Raw genomic sequence first — 16,838 nt, forward strand, 5'->3', positions numbered from 1 at the left:
GTTTGTGAATCAAACTACACTAATTCCACTATATTGTATTTGATTCACTAAAAAGAACTGGTTCATTAGAGTCATTTGTTTGTGAATCAAACTACACCAATTCCACTATAATGTATTTGCTTCACTAAAAACAACTGATTCATTAGAGTCATTTGTTTGTGAATCGGGCTAAATTGGTTGCGCTGTATGATTTTGACTTAATTCCTATAACATTAAATTCGGGCTGCAAACATGGGTGACATCTTATTTTGCAGCAGGACTGTAAAAGCGGTAAAGGAAACAGTACTGACATGAAAGATCGATCTTGGCTTTATTATTTAAAGAGCTTTTTAATGTTTCATGTGATCAAGCTGTGATTGTAACCTAGTTTAGGATCCCACATGCCGTTCTCTTTGCACACTTTCTCTTGAGAGAGAATAAAAACACAACACAAAACATCTTTTCAGCTACACCAAGAATACATAGACAATTCAAAGACATTAATTTCACTAATGATCTGTAAAAGCCGTTTTAAACCAGTCAATTTATTACACGTTATGATATTAGTGCACCGCATTCAAATCATAGTATCTAAAACAATACACTCATTACATATTCAAAGGCAACAGTTCAATTCTTTTGATTTATGAATTCAATATCATGTAAACAATTCTGGAATGTCAGCATCTTCTTCAATATATGACGTTTGCATAAAGATGTTGCTTCAGTAACCTGAATAGCACAATGATGAATTCAGTCCAATGCAAGAAAAGCATCCATTCAGAGTGCATTTATATTTATTTATATACTAATCGAATGTTTTTTTGCAGCAAGGCAACTCTGATAAGAGGTAAACTGCATTTGCATTGATCTGCAAAAGGGCAGGACATATGAATCTCAAACATATGGATAAAATTCTCACTAGAAAGGTCAGACGGTGCAATAAAGCCATTATGTGTGCATTTTCATTTTCCAGAAATTGCATTATTTTTCTCATCCCATGTGTTGTACTTGTATAAACAAAAAAGGAAAAATAGGTCTCAGTATAAAAGATTTGGCAATATAATTTCTCCCCGCTATGAAAAGAAACCAAATGTGATTTGGAGCAAATGTAGCGATGACAGGAAAATATACTTCCATTGTGGTTCTCTCTGGGTCAGTTGCTGAATGCTGGGAGACGTTGGATTGGGGCGACTGTCTTTCTCTTTGGTGTTTCAGTCTCTAAATATAAATCTTGTTGGTGTCTGCAGGAATAAAAGCGTCTTGGGTGGTCCCGTATACCTAAAAGCACCATGGGAGATTAGGAACAGTCATCCTTTCCATTTCCTTCAGCCTCTGTCCTTTGAGAATGCAAGAACGACTCCCATACAGCCAAACACTGCAAGAAAACACACACACACACACTTATATTAAAGCAACAAGCCATGGGAAGCAGTGTAATAAACTGATTTAGACACGTCAGACACCACAACAAACGTTTCCAAAGACTTTAGATGTACAAAGACGGTGCACTCATATTACTTATGCCACATGCAATATGGCGTCTTGTCCCGCCTTCTAAATGAAAGAGCCAATCACTGTTTGGTAAAGGCATCGCATCACTGCAGTTGCAATAGTCAAGTGTTTTGAGACGCACACTAGGACTGCAAATGCACATTGGCGAATCTAGCCTGAAAAACTAGATTCGCCACTAATTCCACTAAAAGGTATTTGTTTCACTAAAAGGAACAGGTTCAGGAGTCATTTGGTTGTGAATCGGGCTAAATTGGTTGAGCTGTATGTTTTTGATTCACTAAAAAGAACTGGTTCATTAGAGTCATTTGTTTGTGAATCAAACTACACTAACTCCACTATAATGTATTTTATTCACTAAAAGGAACTGGTTCATTAGAGTCATTTGTTTGTGAATCAAACTACACTAACTCCACTATAATGTATTTTATTCACTAAAAGGAACTGGTTCATTAGAGTCATTTGTTTGTGAATCAAACTACACTAACTCCACTATAATGTATTTTATTCACTAAAAGGAACTGGTTCATTAGAGTCATGGGATATGTCAGATTGTGTTGCTGATTTGAAATATGTTTTAATTGTGAGTTCGACAAGCAGTTTTTGAGATTTCAGAATTCCCCTATTCAAGTAGATAGGACGTGGTCTTATGCTGCCTTCACATGCTATTAGAATTATCGTAAATATGAGTTTCCTAGATAAAAATTGCACATGAATGTGTGTTTACCACTGGGAAGTTCGGAAATAATTTTGATACCCAAATTCCTGAGATGGGCGTGCCATAAACTTTAAACATTGTAGAAGGGGGAACTATTGCTGGGACAGGTATGATGGCATATTTACATATGAGTAATCAGTTGAAGCTTATTGTATGTTTTATACTTAAAGATTTAAGGCAGCATAAGATGCCCGAAATAGTTGCCCAGAAGTGTTGCAAATATGCAAATATAGACTTTACTGCTTTTAGAAACAACACTTACAGCAATAAGTTCAATAAATAAAATGATTAATAATTCTTTATATGTATTTATATTTTAAAATCTATTATAGAATCATATAATTTATATTAATTAAAAAAATGTAATTAATTAAATGTACTTTTGGCCAGTGCTGATTATCAATGTTGGAAATAGCTTATATAATAATATTAATACTATTTTATAACCCTTTTTTTTAGGATTCATTGATTAATAAAAAGATAAAAAGAACAGCATTTATTTAAAGCTACACTGTGTGATATTTTCCCCCATCTAGCGGTGAAAAGGTATATGACCATCCAGTGAATATTAGTTTCTGTTCCTCTCAATTCCGATTTCGTTTTAACTCCTACGGTGGCCGATTTAGTCCAAGATTAACATGGCTTCCAGTTCGACCTCGTCCACATTCGACACGGTGCCATCGAGTGTTAAAACGCTAGAGGCGAAGCTTGAATTTACGGGTATGTCCCTTTTTGGCTAATGTACTTTCAAGATGGAGGGGCAACATGGCGACCGGCATTCAAACCCCTTACCCGTATGTATTTTCAATGGCATATTATAAACTTACGAGAATACTTTATTACTTGAAAGAAGTAAATATACATTAATGAGCACAAATATTTTTGAAAGAACTAAGTGTTTTTAGCTAAGAATAAACTAAAAAAGTTACACAGTGTAGCTTTAAAATTGAAATCTTTTGTAACGATATACACTGCCGTTCAAAAGATTGGGATCAGTTATTTTTATCTTTCTTTTTTTGAAAGAAATGAATACTTGTATTTAGCAAGGATGTGTTAAATAAATAAAGTGATAAAGTGAAAGATTTATATCGTTTTGAATATTTTGAATAAATGCTGTTCTTTTTAACTTTTTATTCATCAATGAATCCTGAAAAAAGTTCCAACAGTGATAATAATTGATAAGTATCAAATCAGCATATTAAAATGATTTTGCATCACAGAAACAAATTATATTTTAAAGTATAGTAAAATAGAAAACCATTATTTTAAATTGTAATAATATTAGTGTTTTATTTCTGTATTTTTGATCAAATAAATGCAGGCTTGATGAGCATAAGAGACTTTCAAAAACATTCAAAATAGTAATGTTTCCAAACTTTATATATAAAAATATAACTCAATAGAAATTTTCCAAAGGAAATGTGAGTGGTGCAACACTATCCTTATGCATCGATATACATTCTCACATCAGTAAAATCTCTCTGACTGCACTGAAATAGATGGATGTGTAAACACCACTAACTGTGAGGCCTGACAAGTGGCTGCCATTTGGTTTTCAATTTCATTCAAAGCTGCGGTCGCTGCTCATCCCGAGTGCCATTTAGGTGTCACTTTCTAAGCCCTTGATAAATGTCTTCACAGGGACTCGTCAACCGCCGCCCAAGCCCTGAAACACCTCAACACACCTCGGCCCAAACCTCTCAGATGCCACTTGCAAGCGTGTTTCATAGCAGAATCTCTGGAGGCGCGTTGGCCGCGGCCGACTGACTGTCAAAAGCAGTAAATCAATGTACTCCATCACCACAGGATTCAGACGTGACGTGACCTTGGTAAACGACTTTAGACAGGCCATGTGTGAGGGCGCTGAACCACAGTCACCCTCCGAATCACACTAGGACACGGCTATATTTGTCTCAATACCAAGGAGCTCAGTTTAAAGAAGGCAAACGTCTGTATAACTCTGGTTCAAGATATTGATTAAGGACAGCAAATAAAACTGCATGCCAAAGCTGAACAGGACAGATGTGATTGGGACTGGCACCAACGAATCTCGACAGCGGGGTAAAAGGGCGATCACTCAAGACTTTAGTGCGCCATTCACTTGCAGGAGATTGATACGATATCGAGCATATACCGAATTGTCATATTATTGAGAACTCTGACAGGAAAAGACAACTGAAGGCACACATTACAAGATAATCAGGCCGATTTTGGGCCCAATTCTCCCCTTCAAAAAATCCTAGGTAAAGTCGCGATTATCTTGATGGTTCTACAGATCATCTCATTCAGATTTTCCTGTGGTGTGATGTGTGCAAAAAGATTAAATCTGCTTGAAAGAATGTCAGGGCCGCACCGATCTCAAATCGTAAATATCCCACATGTTAAATATTTACGATCAGAAATGCTGTTTTGTGGGGGGAAACCCAAGGACAAATGCGTCACGTGGAACGAAACAATACCGAATCAGAAAGCGAGCTGATGATCGTGGGAGATTTTGTGAGATTTCTCGTGTTCACAGTCTGGACTCTAATTGTTTGTGAATAGAATCTGTTAGTGTTACTTTTAAATCTGTTTCTTTTTTTTATCGTCATGTTTCTGATAAGATTTAAAAAATCTTTTAGCGTGGGCCAGCCTTGACCAACAAAGAATAAAATAATGCTGAATGCTGCAAATAATAGTGATTTTTATAGCGACGCAAAGTGTTTTTGCTTTTAAAATGGCAGCAACAACAGATAACTATGGAAGCTTCTTTCCGCCACAGAATAAAACATGTTAAAAGATAATTGTGACTTTTTCATCTAACAATTGTGCTTACATCTCGCAATTCTGACTTTTTTTCTTAGAATTACGAGTTCTAAAGTCAGAATTGCGAGTTATGAAGTCAGAATTACGAGTTCTAAAGTCAGAATTGCGAGTTCTAAAGTCAGAATTGCGAGTTCTAAAGTCAGAATTGCGAGTTATGAAGTCAGAATTGAGAGTTATAAAGTCAGAATTGAGAGTTATAAAGTCAGAATTGAGTTCTAAAGTCAGAATTGCGAGTTCTAAAGTCAGAATTGCGAGTTCTAAAGTCAGAATTGCGAGTTCTAAAGTCAGAATTACGAGTTCTAAAGTCAGAATTGCGAGTTATGAATTCAGAATTACGATTTCTAAAGTCAGAATTGCGAGTTCTAAAGTCAGAATTGCGAGTTCTAAAGTCAGAATTGCGAGTTCTAAAGTCAGAATTGCGAGTTCTAAAGTCAGAATTACGAGTTCTAAAGTCAGAATTGCGAGTTATGAAGTCAGAATTACGAGTTCTAAAGTCAGAATTGCGAGTTCTAAAGTCAGAATTGCGAGTTCTAAAGTCAGAATTGCGAGTTATGAAGTCAGAATTGAGAGTTATAAAGTCAGAATTGAGAGTTATAAAGTCAGAATTGAGTTCTAAAGTCAGAATTGCGAGTTCTAAAGTCAAAATTACGAGTTCTAAAGTCAGAATTGCGAGTTCTAAAGTCAGAATTGCGAGTTCTAAAGTCAGAATTGCGAGTTCTAAAGTCAGAATTGCGAGTTATGAAGTCAGAATTGAGAGTTATAAAGTCAGAATTGAGAGTTATAAAGTCAGAATTGAGTTCTAAAGTCAGAATTGCGAGTTCTAAAGTCAAAATTACGAGTTCTAAAGTCAGAATTGCGAGTTCTAAAGTCAGAATTGCGAGTTCTAAAGTCAGAATTGCGAGTTCTAAAGTCAGAATTACGAGTTCTAAAGTCAGAATTGCGAGTTATGAAGTCAGAATTACGATTTCTAAAGTCAGAATTGCGAGTTCTAAAGTCAGAATTGCGAGTTCTAAAGTCAGAATTACGAGTTCTAAAGTCAGAATTACGAGTTCTAAAGTCATAATTGCGAGTTCTAAAGTCAGAATTACGAGTTCTAAAGTCAGAATTGCGAGTTATGAAGTCAGAATTACGAGTTCTAAAGTCAGAATTGCGAGTTCTAAAGTCAGAATTGCGAGTTCTAAAGTCAGAATTGCGAGTTATGAAGTCAGAATTGAGAGTTATAAAGTCAGAATTGAGAGTTATAAAGTCAGAATTGAGTTCTAAAGTCAGAATTGCGAGTTCTAAAGTCAAAATTACGAGTTCTAAAGTCAGAATTGCGAGTTCTAAAGTCAGAATTGCGAGTTCTAAAGTCAGAATTGCGAGTTCTAAAGTCAGAATTGCGAGTTCTAAAGTCAGAATTACGAGTTCTAAAGTCAGAATTGCGAGTTATGAAGTCAGAATTATGATTTCTAAAGTCAGAATTGCGAGTTCTAAAGTCAGAATTGCGAGTTCTAAAGTCAGAATTACGAGTTCTAAAGTCAGAATTACGAGTTCTAAAGTCAGAATTGCGAGTTCTAAAGTCAGAATTACGAGTTCTAAAGTCAGAATTGCGAGTTCTAAAGTCAGAATTGAGTTCTAAAGTCAGAATTGCGAGTTATAAAGTCAGAATTGAGTTCTAAAGTCAGAATTGCGAGTTATAAAGTCAGAATTGCGAGTTCTAAAGTCAGAATTGCGAGTTCTAAAGTCAGAAATGCGAGTTATAAAGTCAGAATTGCGAGTTATAAAGTCAGAGTTGCGAGTTATAAAGTCAGAATTGCGAGTTATAAAGTCAGAATTGAGTTCTAAAGTCAGAATTGCGAGTTATAAAGTCAGAATTGAGTTCTAAAGTCAGAATTGCGAGTTATAAAGTCAGAATTGAGTTCTAAAGTCAGAATTGCGAGTTCTAAAGTCAGAATTGCGAGTTCTAAAGTCAGAATTGCGAGTTATAAAGTCAGAATTGCGAGTTATAAAGTCAGAGTTGCGAGTTATAAAGTCAGAATTGCGAGTTATAAAGTCAGAATTGAGTTCTAAAGTCAGAATTGCGAGTTCTAAAGTCAGAATTGAGTTCTAAAGTCAGAATTGCGAGTTATAAAGTCAGAATTGAGTTCTAAAGTCAGAATTGCGAGTTCTAAAGTCAGAATTGCGAGTTCTAAAGTCAGAATTGCGAGTTCTAAAGTCAGAAATGCGAGTTATAAAGTCAGAATTGCGAGTTATAAAGTCAGAGTTGCGAGTTATAAAGTCAGAATTGCGAGTTATAAAGTCAGAATTGAGTTCTAAAGTCAGAAATGCGAGTTATAAAGTCAGAATTGCGAGTTATAAAGTCAGAATTGCGAGTTATAAAGTCAGAATTGAGTTCTAAAGTCAGAATTGCGAGTTCTAAAGTCAGAATTGCGAGTTATAAAGTCAGAATTGCGAGACAAAGTCAGAATTGCTAGTTCTAAAGTCAGAATTACGAGTTCTAAAGTCAGAATTGCGAGTTCTAAAGTCAGAATTGCAAGTTCTAAAGTCAGAATTGCGAGTTCTAAAGTCAGAATTGCAAGTTCTAAAGTCAGAATTGCGAGTTCTAAAGTCAGAATTGCGAGTTCTAAAGTCAGAAATGCGAGTTATAAAGTCAGAATTGCGAGTTCTAAAGTCAGAATTACGAGTTCTAAAGTCAGAATTGCGAGTTATGAAGTCAGAATTACGATTTCTAAAGTCAGAATTGCGAGTTCTAAAGTCAGAATTGCGAGTTCTAAAGTCAGAATTACGAGTTCTAAAGTCAGAATTGCGAGTTATGAAGTCAGAATTGAGAGTTATAAAGTCAGAATTGCGAGTTCTAAAGTCAGAATTACGAGTTCTAAAGTCAGAATTGCGAGTTATGAAGTCAGAATTACGATTTCTAAAGTCAGAATTGCGAGTTCTAAAGTCAGAATTGCGAGTTCTAAAGTCAGAATTACGAGTTCTAAAGTCAGAATTGCGAGTTCTAAAGTCAGAATTACGAGTTCTAAAGTCAGAATTGCGAGTTCTAAAGTCAGAATTGAGTTCTAAAGTCAGAATTGCGAGTTATAAAGTCAGAATTGAGTTCTAAAGTCAGAATTGCGAGTTATAAAGTCAGAATTGCGAGTTATAAAGTCAGAATTGCGAGTTCTAAAGTCAGAAATGCGAGTTATAAAGTCAGAATTGCGAGTTATAAAGTCAGAGTTGCGAGTTATAAAGTCAGAATTGCGAGTTATAAAGTCAGAATTGAGTTCTAAAGTCAGAAATGCGAGTTATAAAGTCAGAATTGCGAGTTATAAAGTCAGAATTGCGAGTTATAAAGTCAGAATTGAGTTCTAAAGTCAGAATTGCGAGTTCTAAAGTCAGAATTGCGAGTTATAAAGTCAGAATTGCGAGACAAAGTCAGAATTGCTAGTTCTAAAGTCAGAATTACGAGTTCTAAAGTCAGAATTGCGAGTTCTAAAGTCAGAATTGCAAGTTCTAAAGTCAGAATTGCGAGTTCTAAAGTCAGAATTGCAAGTTCTAAAGTCAGAATTGCGAGTTCTAAAGTCAGAATTGCGAGTTCTAAAGTCAGAAATGCGAGTTATAAAGTCAGAATTGCGAGTTCTAAAGTCAGAATTACGAGTTCTAAAGTCAGAATTGCGAGTTATGAAGTCAGAATTACGATTTCTAAAGTCAGAATTGCGAGTTCTAAAGTCAGAATTGCGAGTTCTAAAGTCAGAATTACGAGTTCTAAAGTCAGAATTGCGAGTTATGAAGTCAGAATTGAGAGTTATAAAGTCAGAATTGCGAGTTCTAAAGTCAGAATTGCGAGTTCTAAAGTCAGAATTGCGAGTTCTAAAGTCAGAATTACGAGTTCTAAAGTCAGAATTGCGAGTTATGAAGTCAGAATTACGATTTCTAAAGTCAGAATTGCGAGTTCTAAAGTCAGAATTGCGAGTTCTAAAGTCAGAATTACGAGTTCTAAAGTCAGAATTGCGAGTTCTAAAGTCAGAATTACGAGTTCTAAAGTCAGAATTGCGAGTTCTAAAGTCAGAATTGAGTTCTAAAGTCAGAATTGCGAGTTATAAAGTCAGAATTGAGTTCTAAAGTCAGAATTGCGAGTTATAAAGTCAGAATTGCGAGTTATAAAGTCAGAATTGCGAGTTCTAAAGTCAGAAATGCGAGTTATAAAGTCAGAATTGCGAGTTATAAAGTCAGAGTTGCGAGTTATAAAGTCAGAATTGCGAGTTATAAAGTCAGAATTGCGAGTTCTAAAGTCAGAAATGCGAGTTATAAAGTCAGAATTGCGAGTTATAAAGTCAGAGTTGCGAGTTATAAAGTCAGAATTGCGAGTTATAAAGTCAGAATTGAGTTCTAAAGTCAGAATTGCGAGTTCTAAAGTCAGAATTGAGTTCTAAAGTCAGAATTGCGAGTTATAAAGTCAGAATTGAGTTCTAAAGTCAGAATTGCGAGTTCTAAAGTCAGAATTGCGAGTTCTAAAGTCAGAATTGCGAGTTATAAAGTCAGAATTGCGAGTTATAAAGTCAGAGTTGCGAGTTATAAAGTCAGAATTGCGAGTTATAAAGTCAGAATTGAGTTCTAAAGTCAGAATTGCGAGTTCTAAAGTCAGAATTGAGTTATAAAGTCAGAATTGCGAGTTATAAAGTCAGAATTGAGTTCTAAAGTCAGAATTGCGAGTTCTAAAGTCAGAATTGCGAGTTCTAAAGTCAGAATTGCGAGTTCTAAAGTCAGAAATGCGAGTTATAAAGTCAGAATTGCGAGTTATAAAGTCAGAATTGCGAGTTATAAAGTCAGAATTGAGTTCTAAAGTCAGAATTGCGAGTTATAAAGTCAGAATTGCGAGTTCTAAAGTCAGAATTGCGAGTTCTAAAGTCAGAATTGCGAGACAAAGTCAGAATTGCTAGTTCTAAAGTCAGAATTACGAGTTCTAAAGTCAGAAATGCGAGTTATAAAGTCAGAATTGCGAGTTATAAAGTCAGAGTTGCGAGTTATAAAGTCAGAATTGCGAGTTATAAAGTCAGAATTGCGAGTTCTAAAGTCAGAAATGCGAGTTATAAAGTCAGAATTGCGAGTTATAAAGTCAGAGTTGCGAGTTATAAAGTCAGAATTGCGAGTTATAAAGTCAGAATTGAGTTCTAAAGTCAGAATTGCGAGTTCTAAAGTCAGAATTGAGTTCTAAAGTCAGAATTGCGAGTTATAAAGTCAGAATTGAGTTCTAAAGTCAGAATTGCGAGTTCTAAAGTCAGAATTGCGAGTTCTAAAGTCAGAAATGCGAGTTATAAAGTCAGAATTGCGAGTTATAAAGTCAGAGTTGCGAGTTATAAAGTCAGAATTGCGAGTTATAAAGTCAGAATTGAGTTCTAAAGTCAGAATTGCGAGTTCTAAAGTCAGAATTGAGTTATAAAGTCAGAATTGCGAGTTATAAAGTCAGAATTGAGTTCTAAAGTCAGAATTGCGAGTTCTAAAGTCAGAATTGCGAGTTCTAAAGTCAGAATTGCGAGTTCTAAAGTCAGAAATGCGAGTTATAAAGTCAGAATTGCGAGTTATAAAGTCAGAGTTGCGAGTTATAAAGTCAGAATTGCGAGTTATAAAGTCAGAATTGAGTTCTAAAGTCAGAAATGCGAGTTATAAAGTCAGAATTGCGAGTTATAAAGTCAGAATTGCGAGTTATAAAGTCAGAATTGAGTTCTAAAGTCAGAATTTCGAGTTATAAAGTCAGAATTGCGAGTTCTAAAGTCAGAATTGCGAGTTCTAAAGTCAGAATTGCGAGACAAAGTCAGAATTGCTAGTTCTAAAGTCAGAATTACGAGTTCTAAAGTCAGAATTGCGAGTTCTAAAGTCAGAATTGCAAGTTCTAAAGTCAGAATTGCGAGTTCTAAAGTCAGAATTGCGAGTTATGAAGTCAGAATTGAGAGTTATAAAGTCAGAATTGCGAGTTCTAAAGTCAGAATTGCGAGTTCTAAAGTCAGAATTGCGAGTTCTAAAGTCAGAATTACGAGTTCTAAAGTCAGAATTGCGAGTTATGAAGTCAGAATTACGATTTCTAAAGTCAGAATTGCGAGTTCTAAAGTCAGAATTGCGAGTTCTAAAGTCAGAATTACGAGTTCTAAAGTCAGAATTGCGAGTTCTAAAGTCAGAATTACGAGTTCTAAAGTCAGAATTGCGAGTTCTAAAGTCAGAATTGAGTTCTAAAGTCAGAATTGCGAGTTATAAAGTCAGAATTGAGTTCTAAAGTCAGAATTGCGAGTTATAAAGTCAGAATTGCGAGTTCTAAAGTCAGAATTGCGAGTTCTAAAGTCAGAAATGCGAGTTATAAAGTCAGAATTGCGAGTTATAAAGTCAGAGTTGCGAGTTATAAAGTCAGAATTGCGAGTTATAAAGTCAGAATTGCGAGTTCTAAAGTCAGAAATGCGAGTTATAAAGTCAGAATTGCGAGTTATAAAGTCAGAGTTGCGAGTTATAAAGTCAGAATTGCGAGTTATAAAGTCAGAATTGAGTTCTAAAGTCAGAATTGCGAGTTCTAAAGTCAGAATTGAGTTCTAAAGTCAGAATTGCGAGTTATAAAGTCAGAATTGAGTTCTAAAGTCAGAATTGCGAGTTCTAAAGTCAGAATTGCGAGTTCTAAAGTCAGAATTGCGAGTTATAAAGTCAGAATTGCGAGTTATAAAGTCAGAGTTGCGAGTTATAAAGTCAGAATTGAGTTCTAAAGTCAGAATTGCGAGTTCTAAAGTCAGAATTGAGTTATAAAGTCAGAATTGCGAGTTATAAAGTCAGAATTGAGTTCTAAAGTCAGAATTGCGAGTTCTAAAGTCAGAATTGCGAGTTCTAAAGTCAGAAATGCGAGTTATAAAGTCAGAATTGCGAGTTATAAAGTCAGAGTTGCGAGTTATAAAGTCAGAATTGCGAGTTATAAAGTCAGAATTGAGTTCTAAAGTCAGAAATGCGAGTTATAAAGTCAGAATTGCGAGTTATAAAGTCAGAATTGCGAGTTATAAAGTCAGAATTGAGTTCTAAAGTCAGAATTGCGAGTTATAAAGTCAGAATTGCGAGTTCTAAAGTCAGAATTGCGAGTTCTAAAGTCAGAATTGCGAGACAAAGTCAGAATTGCTAGTTCTAAAGTCAGAATTACGAGTTCTAAAGTCAGAATTGCGAGTTCTAAAGTCAGAATTGCAAGTTCTAAAGTCAGAATTGCGAGTTCTAAAGTCAGAATTGCAAGTTCTAAAGTCAGAATTGCGAGTTCTAAAGTCAGAATTGCGAGTTCTAAAGTCAGAAATGCGAGTTATAAAGTCAGAATTGCGAGTTCTAAAGTCAGAATTACGAGTTCTAAAGTCAGAATTGCGAGTTATAAAGTCAGAATTGAGTTCTAAAGTCAGAATTGCGAGTTCTAAAGTCAAAATTACGAGTTCTAAAGTCAGAATTGCGAGTTCTAAAGTCAGAATTGCGAGTTCTAAAGTCAGAATTGCGAGTTCTAAAGTCAGAATTACGAGTTCTAAAGTCAGAATTGCGAGTTATGAAGTCAGAATTACGATTTCTAAAGTCAGAATTGCGAGTTCTAAAGTCAGAATTGCGAGTTCTAAAGTCAGAATTACGAGTTCTAAAGTCAGAATTGCGAGTTCTAAAGTCAGAATTACGAGTTCTAAAGTCAGAATTGCGAGTTCTAAAGTCAGAATTGAGTTCTAAAGTCAGAATTGCGAGTTATAAAGTCAGAATTGAGTTCTAAAGTCAGAATTGCGAGTTATAAAGTCAGAATTGCGAGTTATAAAGTCAGAATTGCGAGTTATAAAGTCAGAGTTGCGAGTTATAAAGTCAGAATTGCGAGTTATAAAGTCAGAATTGAGTTCTAAAGTCAGAATTGCGAGTTCTAAAGTCAGAATTGCGAGTTATAAAGTCAGAATTGCGAGTTATAAAGTCAGAATTGAGTTCTAAAGTCAGAATTGCGAGTTCTAAAGTCAGAATTGCGAGTTCTAAAGTCAGAATTGCGAGTTCTAAAGTCAGAAATGCGAGTTATAAAGTCAGAATTGCGAGTTATAAAGTCAGAGTTGCGAGTTATAAAGTCAGAATTGCGAGTTATAAAGTCAGAATTGAGTTCTAAAGTCAGAAATGCGAGTTCTAAAGTCAGAATTGAGTTCTAAAGTCAGAATTGCGAGTTATAAAGTCAGAATTGAGTTCTAAAGTCAGAATTGCGAGTTCTAAAGTCAGAATTGCGAGTTCTAAAGTCAGAATTGCGAGTTCTAAAGTCAGAAATGCGAGTTATAAAGTCAGAATTGTGAGTTATAAAGTCAGAGTTGCGAGTTATAAAGTCAGAATTGCGAGTTATAAAGTCAGAATTGAGTTCTAAAGTCAGAATTGCGAGTTATAAAGTCAGAATTGCGAGTTCTAAAGTCAGAATTGCGAGTTCTAAAGTCAGAATTGCGAGACAAAGTCAGAATTGCTAGTTCTAAAGTCAGAATTACGAGTTCTAAAGTCAGAATTGCGAGTTCTAAAGTCAGAATTGCAAGTTCTAAAGTCAGAATTGCGAGTTCTAAAGTCAGAATTGCAAGTTCTAAAGTCAGAATTGCGAGTTCTAAAGTCAGAATTGCGAGTTCTAAAGTCAGAATTGCGAGTTCTAAAGTCAGAATTGCGAGTTCTAAAGTCAGAATTACGAGTTCTAAAGTCAGAATTGCGAGTTATGAATTCAGAATTACGATTTCTAAAGTCAGAATTGCGAGTTCTAAAGTCAGAATTGCGAGTTCTAAAGTCAGAATTACGAGTTCTAAAGTCAGAATTGCGAGTTCTAAAGTCAGAATTACGAGTTCTAAAGTCAGAATTGCGAGTTATGACGTCAGAATTACGAGTTCTAAAGTCAGAATTGCGAGTTCTAAAGTCAGAATTGCGAGTTCTAAAGTCAGAATTGCGAGTTATGAAGTCAGAATTGAGAGTTATAAAGTCAGAATTGAGAGTTATAAAGTCAGAATTGAGTTCTAAAGTCAGAATTGCGAGTTCTAAAGTCAAAATTACGAGTTCTAAAGTCAGAATTGCGAGTTCTAAAGTCAGAATTGCGAGTTCTAAAGTCAGAATTACGAGTTCTAAAGTCAGAATTGCGAGTTATGAAGTCAGAATTACGATTTCTGAAGTCAGAATTGCGAGTTCTAAAGTCAGAATTGCGAGTTCTAAAGTCAGAATTACGAGTTCTAAAGTCAGAATTACGAGTTCTAAAGTCAGAATTGCGAGTTCTAAAGTCAGAATTGAGTTCTAAAGTCAGAATTGCGAGTTATAAAGTCAGAATTGAGTTCTAAAGTCAGAATTGCGAGTTATAAAGTCAGAATTGCGAGTTCTAAAGTCAGAATTGCGAGTTCTAAAGTCAGAAATGCGAGTTATAAAGTCAGAATTGCGAGTTATAAAGTCAGAGTTGCGAGTTATAAAGTCAGAATTGCGAGTTATAAAGTCAGAATTGAGTTCTAAAGTCAGAATTGCGAGTTATAAAGTCAGAATTGAGTTCTAAAGTCAGAATTGCGAGTTATAAAGTCAGAATTGAGTTCTAAAGTCAGAATTGCGAGTTCTAAAGTCAGAATTGCGAGTTCTAAAGTCAGAATTGCGAGTTATAAAGTCAGAATTGCGAGTTATAAAGTCAGAGTTGCGAGTTATAAAGTCAGAATTGCGAGTTATAAAGTCAGAATTGAGTTCTAAAGTCAGAATTGCGAGTTCTAAAGTCAGAATTGAGTTCTAAAGTCAGAATTGCGAGTTATAAAGTCAGAATTGAGTTCTAAAGTCAGAATTGCGAGTTCTAAAGTCAGAATTGCGAGTTCTAAAGTCAGAATTGCGAGTTCTAAAGTCAGAAATGCGAGTTATAAAGTCAGAATTGCGAGTTATAAAGTCAGAGTTGCGAGTTATAAAGTCAGAATTGCGAGTTATAAAGTCAGAATTGAGTTCTAAAGTCAGAAATGCGAGTTATAAAGTCAGAATTGCGAGTTATAAAGTCAGAATTGCGAGTTATAAAGTCAGAATTGAGTTCTAAAGTCAGAATTGCGAGTTATAAAGTCAGAATTGCGAGTTCTAAAGTCAGAATTGCGAGTTCTAAAGTCAGAATTGCGAGACAAAGTCAGAATTGCTAGTTCTAAAGTCAGAATTACGAGTTCTAAAGTCAGAATTGCGAGTTCTAAAGTCAGAATTGCAAGTTCTAAAGTCAGAATTGCGAGTTCTAAAGTCAGAATTGCGAGTTCTAAAGTCAGAATTGCGAGTTCTAAAGTCAGAAATGCGAGTTATAAAGTCAGAATTGCGAGTTCTAAAGTCAGAATTACGAGTTCTAAAGTCAGAATTGCGAGTTATGAAGTCAGAATTACGATTTCTAAAGTCAGAATTGCGAGTTCTAAAGTCAGAATTGCGAGTTCTAAAGTCAGAATTACGAGTTCTAAAGTCAGAATTACGAGTTCTAAAGTCATAATTGCGAGTTCTAAAGTCAGAATTACGAGTTCTAAAGTCAGAATTGCGAGTTATGAAGTCAGAATTACGAGTTCTAAAGTCAGAATTGCGAGTTCTAAAGTCAGAATTGCGAGTTCTAAAGTCAGAATTGCGAGTTATGAAGTCAGAATTGAGAGTTATAAAGTCAGAATTGAGAGTTATAAAGTCAGAATTGAGTTCTAAAGTCAGAATTGCGAGTTCTAAAGTCAAAATTACGAGTTCTAAAGTCAGAATTGCGAGTTCTAAAGTCAGAATTGCGAGTTCTAAAGTCAGAATTGCGAGTTCTAAAGTCAGAATTACGAGTTCTAAAGTCAGAATTGCGAGTTATGAAGTCAGAATTACGATTTCTAAAGTCAGAATTGCGAGTTCTAAAGTCAGAATTGCGAGTTCTAAAGTCAGAATTACGAGTTCTAAAGTCAGAATTGCGAGTTCTAAAGTCAGAATTACGAGTTCTAAAGTCAGAATTGCGAGTTCTAAAGTCAGAATTGAGTTCTAAAGTCAGAATTGCGAGTTATAAAGTCAGAATTGAGTTCTAAAGTCAGAATTGCGAGTTATAAAGTCAGAATTGCGAGTTCTAAAGTCAGAATTGCGAGTTCTAAAGTCAGAAATGCGAGTTATAAAGTCAGAATTGCGAGTTATAAAGTCAGAGTTGCGAGTTATAAAGTCAGAATTGCGAGTTCTAAAGTCAGAAATGCGAGTTATAAAGTCAGAATTGCGAGTTATAAAGTCAGAGTTGCGAGTTATAAAGTCAGAGTTGCGAGTTATAAAGTCAGAATTGCGAGTTATAAAGTCAGAATTGAGTTCTAAAGTCAGAATTGCGAGTTCTAAAGTCAGAATTGAGTTCTAAAGTCAGAATTGCGAGTTATAAAGTCAGAATTGAGTTCTAAAGTCAGAATTGCGAGTTATAAAGTCAGAATTGCGAGTTCTAAAGTCAGAATTACGAGTTCTAAAGTCAGAATTGCGAGTTATGAAGTCAGAATTACGATTTCTAAAGTCAGAATTGCGAGTTCTAAAGTCAGAATTGCGAGTTCTAAAGTCAGAATTACGAGTTATGAAGTCAGAATTACGAGTTCTAAAGTCAGAATTGCGAGTTCTAAAGTCAGAATTGCGAGTTCTAAAGTCAGAATTGCGAGTTATGAAGTCAGAATTGAGAGTTATAAAGTCAGAATTTAGAGTTATAAAGTCAGAATTGAGTTCTAAAGTCAGAATTGCGAGTTCTAAAGTCAAAATTACGAGTTCTAAAGTCAGAATTGCGAGTTCTAAAGTCAGAATTGCGAGTTCTAAAGTCAGAATTGCGAGTTCTAAAGTCAGAATTACGAGTTCTAAAGTCAGAATTGCGAGTTATGAAGTCAGAATTACGATTTCTAAAGTCAGAATTGCGAGTTCTAAA

The 16,838-nt window shown here is 35.2% G+C and overlaps 1 protein-coding gene across 2 annotated transcripts in view; it reads right to left on the reverse strand.

The window, feature by feature from the left end:
• Positions 1–293: 293 nt before the first annotated feature.
• The window catches only part of snx7 (sorting nexin 7), a 73,637-nt gene continuing 57,092 nt past the window's right edge, over positions 294–16,838 (reverse strand). For both annotated transcript variants that reach the window (XM_079805814.1, XM_079805813.1), the window contains one exon: positions 294–1,357. In XM_079805814.1, coding sequence (XP_079661940.1) covers positions 1,280–1,357 — 78 coding nt within the window. In that variant the 3' untranslated portion in view covers positions 294–1,279. The remainder of the gene's footprint in view (positions 1,358–16,838) is intronic.

The sequence above is a fragment of the Gobio gobio genome (genome assembly GCF_949357685.1).
Source record: "Gobio gobio genome assembly, chromosome: 23".
NCBI lineage: Eukaryota > Metazoa > Chordata > Actinopteri > Cypriniformes > Gobionidae > Gobio > Gobio gobio.